Genomic DNA, 8874 nt, shown 5'->3' with positions numbered 1-8874 from the left:
TTTGGGACAAGCGACAATATTGTACAAGTGTTAATGTACTGACTTGGGAGGCAATGTTTCACCTTTTCAATAAGACTAGCAAGCTCGAAACGTTATTCACCCATATGATATCTAGGTTAAAAGGAAGTAAGAATTAAAGCACGCTCTGAATTTAATACCATATCCTCATCTCATAAACAAGTGCCATAGTGTAGATCAACTTAAGCTCATGATGCCCTTGCAAATTTGCATTACATGTATCCAAGCTAGAAGTATTAGCACCAACATTGCTCTCACAATTCTAGAAGGATGACAAAGATGGAGGCTAAGTTCGTGAAGATATCTTTTGCATTCTCAAACAATGCCAACAATGAAATTTTGGAGTATGTCGATGGAGAGGCAAAGGATATGGTCAAATAAATATAGTATCAAAATAGGTGCATTATGACAACCATAAAGGATGACTCTACTAGTAGCAATGGGGGATGTTTATGATTAGTATGAATATTGTCCCGACTCCCAAGGTGTCATGTACCCAAAAGTACACCAAGATGAAGGCGAGAAACCCATGGAGGACAAACATGGCAGGTCTTTTTTATATTTGAAAACCCTTTTTCTTGAAGTACTAAATTTAATATCCACATGTGATGAATTATAAACCCCCATACGGTTTTATGAAGTTTGTACGGAAGTTTGTAATATCCAAGGCATTAGATGTGACATGCAATGTAAGGAAAAATGTTTCACATATTCTAAGTAAATGAGAAAGAAGAAATTGGAGGTCCATAAGGCCATGCTACATTTTGGAACGTTATGAAATGAGGCAATCTATTCATTGTGTAAAGATAATGTATATAAAATATAAAATATGATTTTTGATGATGAATTAGGTTTAAATATTATATGTACCATATATGTACATAGACTGACTGTTTTAGTTTCATCTAAGCTATGCTTAGTTAAACTTAGACTCAATAAATAGATGGGTTATATCCAAACTATTTGTTAGTGAACAAATATCTAAGTTATAGCTCTTAGAGAGCTCTCAACTAGGCATACAAAACCCAATGCAAAAGCTGAAAAAACTATAAAAGAAGCTTAAAAACCTCTAGAAAAGAGAGTGAGCGAGCGAGCGAGGGAGTGTGCGAGAGAGAGAGAGAGAGAAAGATAGAGAAAGAGAGAGCCAAAGACTTGTCGAAATGGGCGCATTTGGACGACATGTGGCCGGGATGAATGTGGTGGTAATAATGGTGGGATTGTGGCTCACACCAATACTATCCCATGCTGCCATCAATTCAGAAGTGTTGGCCGGCGTGACAGCCATAAACACTTTGGGCCCATACTTGGGCCTTGTTGTCCCCAATTTGTTTGAGCTGCAACCCCTCCTAGAGATGGATAGCTTCACCCAAGACAGTACCTCCACCTCCAATCACTCAACGATAGTCATCTCAGGTACTCTCACTCACATAATCAATCTAATAATCTGCAGCTGAATTATTCACAATGCCGTCTCATCTACTCATCGGGTGCATACGAGTCATACTGGTGTATACTCCCTCCCTCCACAACCAATTCAGTCTCCCCATTCTCTGAGTGATCTCTCCACTCAATTCTCTGTGTGCAAATTGGGTTCTTGCTGTGTGTTTCTACCTGAATTAGCTAGCATTAATGACTCATACTCGTAATTTACTGAGCAAGAGTTGATTGATTGATTGATTGGCAGGGCGAAAGTTCTACGTGGGGGAGATTGAAGGGCAGAGGGTCATCCTGGTCTTGTCGGGACTTGGCATGGTAATTAATCAGCACCTTATCTCTTAATACAATCTCAACATTTCTCTCTCTCTCTCTCTCTCTCTCTCTCTCTCTCTCTCTCTCTCATTTAAAATATGTAAAATGACTTAACTGGCTTAACCAGTTTGAGCCCGCCAAGTAGAGCTCAAACCGGTTAAGAAACCTCAAGCCTGAAGCAAGCCAAACCCAACTCCCAAACCGCCAAACTGTTTAATGGTTAAAATGGCTCTATTGAGGCTTGGGCCGAACCACTGCCGACTCCTCCTGGTAACCTTAATTGGCTCGCTCCGGTGCAAAGATCACAAAAAAGTAAATAAACTAATCACATGCTAGCTCAGACATTCACTAGTGTATTTCTTCATTTTCATTAGGAATATGCCATTATTCCAAAACATTTACAAATAAGTCTCTTCATACAACCACTCCTTTATTTATTATAAGACACTAACAATCAATTGTTGGAGTAGATATTGCTTTAATTCTTATCACAACCTCATTACGGGTGATTTTCCTTGCAATTCTCAAATTGCAAGTTTCCACATTCATGTAATGCTGCAATTCAATCTTTTGGTATGAAACGCCATATCAAACATGCTCAAATCTAAGGCATTTCCCAATATGTTAAAGTGTTCTTTTAGAACTTAATTCGTACTATTGCACTATGACTTCATGAGGGCCCCTTTTTGTGTGTTGACCGTGTTGACTTGTTTATCTCTGCATTATATGTGCTCATAAAATGGGCGTTTGACATTTTCTCTCTATAGGAATTCCTTTCACATGGAACTTGTTACTCATTTTTACCTTTTTTCACTATCTATGTACATATATGTATGTATACACACTTATACTTCATATGGAGCTTGTTATTCTTTTTACCGTTTAGCACGTGCGGACTTATATGTACGCTACCTCCATAACATTATTGTTTTACTCTATAACTTGTTTCTCCTCCCTCTCTATATAATCATTTTCAATTTATTATGTGTATGGAGATTGGAGTACTGATCTCTTTTTTAATGCATCAAACGTGTCACATTATTTAATTTCTCTATAGGGACACACTTTGAAGTTTGTACAATGAGTACGTATTTCTATCTCTCAAAGTTGACCAATTAGTAAACATTCAATCAATCCATATCTAGAATTTAAAAGTATTCTTGTTTCACCCTTTTATTCAAATTTAGACCCTTCGCCATTAAAGTAATTGGTAGAAATCCGCTCCCCGTACATGCAATATTTTAATGATTTCCCGTCACATTTTCTCATCAATGTGTATAAATCAAGTCAGGATATATAATGTTATTGATTCTCGTAAAGGTTCAGATTGGTATATTCGTGACTAACACAGAACCATGCTTACCTTTTTGTTTATGCTTTTGGATTGTTTTAGTTGAATACTGCAATCACCACGCAACTCTTGATCACATACTTCAATTTGAAAGGAGTTTTACACTATGGCATTGGTGGAAATGCTAATGATGACCTTCATATTGGTGACATCACTATTGCTCAGTATTGGGCACACACCGGCATTTGGAATTGGGAGGTAACCATATTCCCAATGTCTTCTCTATTTTTGTAATTAATGTGCATAATATCCTTATCCGAAGCTCTCATGCTTTGTCGTATAGCCCAATTTACTTTAATTTATCTTTAGTAATAATGTGTAATTGATAATTACCTATACTATCTACTCAAGATTGGTCCATAAGATTAGTGGCTTGTCCATATGGATTCTAGCGCAATGGAATAATATAAAGGCATTTGCCGCAATACCATTAACACATTTCCTATCCCGTGTTCAGCTACAACTACTACGTTCACTAATGTTGTGGAAAAGTAGGACTGTCAAAGTCATAAAACAAGTATGGTTACATGATATCAAACTAAAATACAAATTATTAACCTTAGATTAAACCTATCAATGGTAATGGCTCGAAGACTTGAACCAACAACCTCACTTTTTATGTACATACTAATATGAATGTACTATGTACTCAATGTACTATTGACTTAAATCTCTTACCTAATGTACAGAAACATTCCTTTCATATTGTAGTACTTCATTCAATAGGTATTGTCTTGTTAATGATAACAATTTCTATATTTGGTTAAGTTTCATATATTAGTATTCTTATAACTAGGTAATTCGGTAAAGAAAACAATGCTCTTTGTTTCATCCTAAGTAATTGTAGATTTTTTGTCATAATTAACACTTGGATTTATATTGATGATGTTGATACAGAGATATACAAATTCAGCCAATAAATTATTGAATGTTGTTGACATTGAAACATTCAATGGTCTAGAGGAAACCAAAATAGCAACATTATCAGTGGGTGATTACAATAATCCTCTGGGTGATGGACTGAACTATCTAGGTTATTTAGTTTATCTTACTGAGGAGGTTTACACAACAACTCAAGCACCTGAAACAAGTGTTGATTATTTTTGGGTGCCTGTTGATCAAGTTTACTTTGAAAAGGCAAAACAAATCGAAAGCCAGGTTTGTTCTCCATTTTTCCTCTTTTCCTTTGGTTATATTAGAGAAATCAACATGACATGACAAATTACATTTAGTGCAATATTGTTAATGATTGGGTAATCAACTAAGGGTTAATTAATATCTAATCATGTGAGTAGTTAATCACGTATGTGATTAAACAACAGAAGACTATGTGATATGTGATTGTGTGTGTGTGTGTGTGTGTGAGAGAGAGAGAGAGAGAGAGAGAGAGAGAGAGAGAGAGAGAGAGAGAGAGAGAGAGAGAGAGGAAGTTACACTTATGAACAAACACAATGGGGGATAATTAACACAAGTCTAGCTTAAAGACCTTTTACTAAATTAATAGTCATAATAATAAAAAATACCCACAATGAGATATATATATACATCTTAGATGCAAGGGTGCACATGTGTGAGGAGAATATAGGTACGAGGATGTAAGTCCTATATTAAATGAACTTGGAAGTGGGGGATCTAGAATGTAGGCCACTTAAGTACAAGCTACCAAATCCCTTTTAAGGCTTTAAAGTTAATACACTAACTAGATTCTATTTATGTAACTACTAAGTTACATAATTGACAAAATAACTAAACCTACCTGAGCTTGATATCTCAACACGCCCCTTCGAGCTCAGAGAAGGTGACTTATTCTTGGTAGACATTCCTGTGTCATCACTATGGCACAACTGACTTGGTCACTTGAGCAAAGTCGGCATCATGCACATATCTAGAGCTGGATACATCCCCAAACTCTTATTCTCCGACCATCAGTTCTGTGAGCACTACCAATATGACAAATAGACTACATCCATCCATCCGATAAGAGAGCCAAGCCTACTCAACTTGATCCATTTAGACGTCTGCAGTCCAATGCCACATCAATGTCTTGGCGATGTGTCAAACTTCGTAACATTCATTGATGATGTGACTAGGAAGGTATGGGCATATCCAACAAGAACAAAAGATCAAGTGTTCGTGATCTTTCAAGAATGAGTCACAATGGTTAAAAACCAATACGGTCGAAAGCTAAAAATTTGCCTACGATCGGACAATGATGCATAATTAAATTTGGACGAGCTCATTGATTTTTGCCGATAGCGCGTCATTAGATGAGAGCTTACGACCCCATATAGTCCGCTGCAAAATGGTGTTACAGAAAGAATGATTCGGACAATTCAAGAGCAATTTGTTGCCATGTTACACCGGGCAATATTTTTTACTTAGTTCATTATTAATTATATAATGAGGATGATAAAATGGAACTTTCAACTTGCTCAAGGTTTTACAGTTCATTATGTAGATACTTCAAACTTTTTCAAAATGTGTTTATTTAAAGGCCATGTATGTTAACAACCTTCATTTTCTGATCTATTCATAGTCTTTTTTACAGCATTTAGATCTACAATATTGCACAAATGAGTCAACATGTTTATCGACAAAACCCCAAGTGGTAGTTGTAAGTAGGGGATCTTCTTCAAACATCTTCGTCGACAATGCAGCATATAGGTCTTTCTTGCATGAAACTTTTAATGTATCAGTAATAGACATGGAGTCAGCAAGCGTGGCATTGGTAAACCCTTGTGCTATTTCTTGTGTTAGATTATTATGTCAATTATTGATGTATTTAATATAATGGATATGTTTATTTAATGTCGTATAGCTTTGAAGATGGTTTTAACTGCTAATGAATAAGACCTATTGGTGCATTCATTATGATTCTAACTTGAATATATCATTATTAATTTTGTGGCACTATCATTATGATTGCAACTTAATGTCTTTATCAATCATTCTAGCACGATCATAACCTCTATATCGTCAACACTAAGTAGAATCCATACATATATCTACTCACATAATATGTGTGTGTATGTATGTATTAATTTATGAAGGTATGCTCATATTTGTATATGTAGGTGTGTGCATCTTGTAATGTGTGTGATGTATAGAGATACATATTTGAACATGCATGTATATATACAAACACGTTAAATGTTATAATGGTTGTTAATAATATTAAATTCAGAAGTAAAAATTGAACCTCTTTTCTATCTTATTGTTTAGCCTATACAAACATTAAGTAAAAATTCAAACAAACCTCCCTTTCTTATTATTTGGTCTATTATTGATGTTAAGACAATCCTGTGTTTGATTTTTGCTTGCAGACATGTCTTACCAATAATGTCTCCTTCATTGCATTTAGAGCTCTTTCAGACTTGGCAGGGGGATCTAGTGTGAGTAACGAGGAATCAATTTTCTATGACTTAGCAGCAACGAATGCTGTATTGGTACTTACAGAGTTCATTAAATTGTTGGGCGAATGAACTAAATCACACATTCAAAGAGTTTGGGAATGAACAATGTGTATGAATTCCTATATTTCATAACACTCCATTAATAAATGGTCTTATCTTCTTACTAGAACTATCATGTCTTGATGCTCTGTTTTGCTTGTGATAATTCTTTATTATGTCAAGTTAGTTCCGATCATTTTTTTAAAAAGATGTCCATTCATTAGTATATACATAGAGATATTATTGTCATGTAAGTGATAGATAGAGGAATTAACCATCTTCGTGACTGAAAATGCCAAAAAGGGCTATCATCTTTGAATGATGAAGTGGAATATCTTTCCAAATAATACTAATATGAATGGAGATAATATATAACAATAATAACAAATGTTAAACAAATTTATCACGTAGTGAAGCAAAAGGATTGTGTCCTATTAAACTTCGCAAAAGCCCCTTCAGATCAAACCCAATGCTTATTAAAACGAAGACCTATTGTCAATAACCCTTCATCATGAAGGTAAAACAACGATAAATAAATAGCATGCTTACTATCATCTGAAATGTTGGATATTGATTTCTTAAGTAATTTACCCTCTTTTGACCAATAGAAAATATGTGCCAACATTATATATTGTTCATTCTATCAAATCAATGCATTGATTGAACCTCATTTTGAGCTTTAAAAGTGTAGTTCTCCGCAAAATTGATTTTGCTGAGAACTTACACTTTATTTATTTACATTGTCTTTAGACTAGTAATTTTGCTGATCAGTACTAAAGTTATGGGAATGAACTCCTTAAGCTTCTACTTTAACTCTAAGATAAGTGCAACATCTCCTTATATATTTGCTTAATATGTTCCCTAAAACAAGGCTAATGATTGAACATGGAAACCCACAAAGAATGTCACTAATACCCCTAGACTTATGCAAGAGTTTTATCCTCACTACTCCAATAAACCAAATCTTTGTTCATGCATTGCGACTCATAGAACTCATCTTCAAAAGAATGGATGATGTCACAAAATGTCAATTTCAAAATTCAAACCTATAATCTTCAAACAGAGTTTTACACTTTAACTATCACACCACATTACTTTGTACAAAAAGTGTACATTGTATATTATTATTATTTAGAGTTATGTGGTATTTTAGATAATGCATGATCGCCAAATGGCATGAGTGCATGTACGCCAAGTGACACAAACCATGCATGTGAACTGGCGATCCTGTGTGATCTCATGTAGAATGGTACCTATCTAACCATAACTCATAATGAGATAGGTTTTCTATAGTTTTCCCTAATCTTATGATGAGTAAGTGTGGTTTAATTCTGAAAGGAATGAGGGTATTAATTGTAATATTCAATTCTACAATGTGGGGCAACTATTAAGTGTGTTACCACTTAACCACTTAAAATAAAGCAGTCAAGTGTGCATACACTATGGCCTAGGGTTTCTGCCTATATAAGGAGGCTAATTACCTTTATTAAGGAGGCTTGACTTATGTTGAGACTATGATAGTGTGATTATGACTCTTGTTAGCTAAGCCCGTGTGGTCATTGCAGGACACAAGACACGAGTCGCATCAACCCTCTATGTTATGGGACACTTGGAGGTTCGGGTCCATCTCACGTCTTTGCTAGGTGATGGTCGGGTGGTTTGGCACCCTTGTTTCCTGCCTTAGGTCTATAGTTCCTTATGTTTTGCATAATTAATTAGTTAGAGGCAAGAACCGAGTCTATTATAGATGCTATTAAACACTACACCTTGGAAGGGAACCTTCCACATTGATAACGTATTGGAAAGGTTTGTGTTCCAAATTTGCCTGTGGTCAAAAACATGAATTCATTTTGCACTCTCACTAAGGCATCTTGGATTAGATCATACACTTCGTATAATCTCTTATCATTTCTTTTTCGATATGAATGGTTAATGTGAGTAATTATCACCATTGTCGAGTTATTAACATACAATGAGTGGTAGAGATTTCTAGTTACTAGTGAATTTTCTGTAAAAAATTTCATTATGGAACACAAGAAACAACCTTGAGCATAGATTCCATTGACCAACCTCAATCTAATGGACTAATAAAACAAGTGTTCAAATTAATGAGGGTATGCTTCAAGCTGTTAGGAAAAATAGATTCCTATTATGTATTTTTCTCCACACATACATTGATTAAATATAGTCCTTTAATATTGATATATTATTTTAGCCACAAACCTTGATCCACATTTACATTTATCATCATGAGTTATACATTGTATAAACTAAGGGATATGCAAACATATGTTTATTATTGCT

General features: G+C 35.0%; 1 protein-coding gene across 1 annotated transcript; it reads left to right on the top strand.

Annotated features, from left to right (window-relative positions):
* The first annotated feature begins 1100 nt into the window (after positions 1-1100).
* Positions 1101-6700, top strand: LOC147869162 (bark storage protein A-like). Its single transcript, XM_087326971.1, has 6 exons — positions 1101-1431; positions 1703-1770; positions 3161-3316; positions 4016-4276; positions 5667-5846; positions 6442-6700. The coding sequence occupies exons 1-6, from the start codon at positions 1179-1181 to the stop codon at positions 6598-6600; spliced, it is 1077 nt and encodes a 358-aa protein (XP_087183097.1). The 5' UTR covers positions 1101-1178; the 3' UTR covers positions 6601-6700.
* Positions 6701-8874: the final 2174 nt, after the last annotated feature.

The sequence above is a fragment of the Azolla caroliniana genome, unplaced genomic scaffold, assembly GCF_043228905.1.
Source record: "Azolla caroliniana isolate FFs.n. ecotype wild unplaced genomic scaffold, voAzoCaro1.0.p SCAF_1, whole genome shotgun sequence".
In the NCBI taxonomy this organism is placed as follows: Eukaryota; Viridiplantae; Streptophyta; class Polypodiopsida; order Salviniales; family Salviniaceae; genus Azolla; species Azolla caroliniana.
This window is presented reverse-complemented; position numbering and strand designations above follow the sequence as displayed.

Bases quoted from the DNA above. Each gene is read 5' to 3' on its own strand.
- LOC147869162 (XM_087326971.1), top strand. From the start codon at position 1,179: ATGGGCGCATTTGGACGACATGTGGCCGGGATGAATGTGGTGGTAATA. The intron at 1,432-1,702 runs GTACTCTCACTC...ATTGATTGGCAG, and splicing joins CTCAACGATAGTCATCTCAG to GGCGAAAGTTCTACGTGGGG. The intron at 3,317-4,015 runs GTAACCATATTC...ATGTTGATACAG, and splicing joins CCGGCATTTGGAATTGGGAG to AGATATACAAATTCAGCCAA.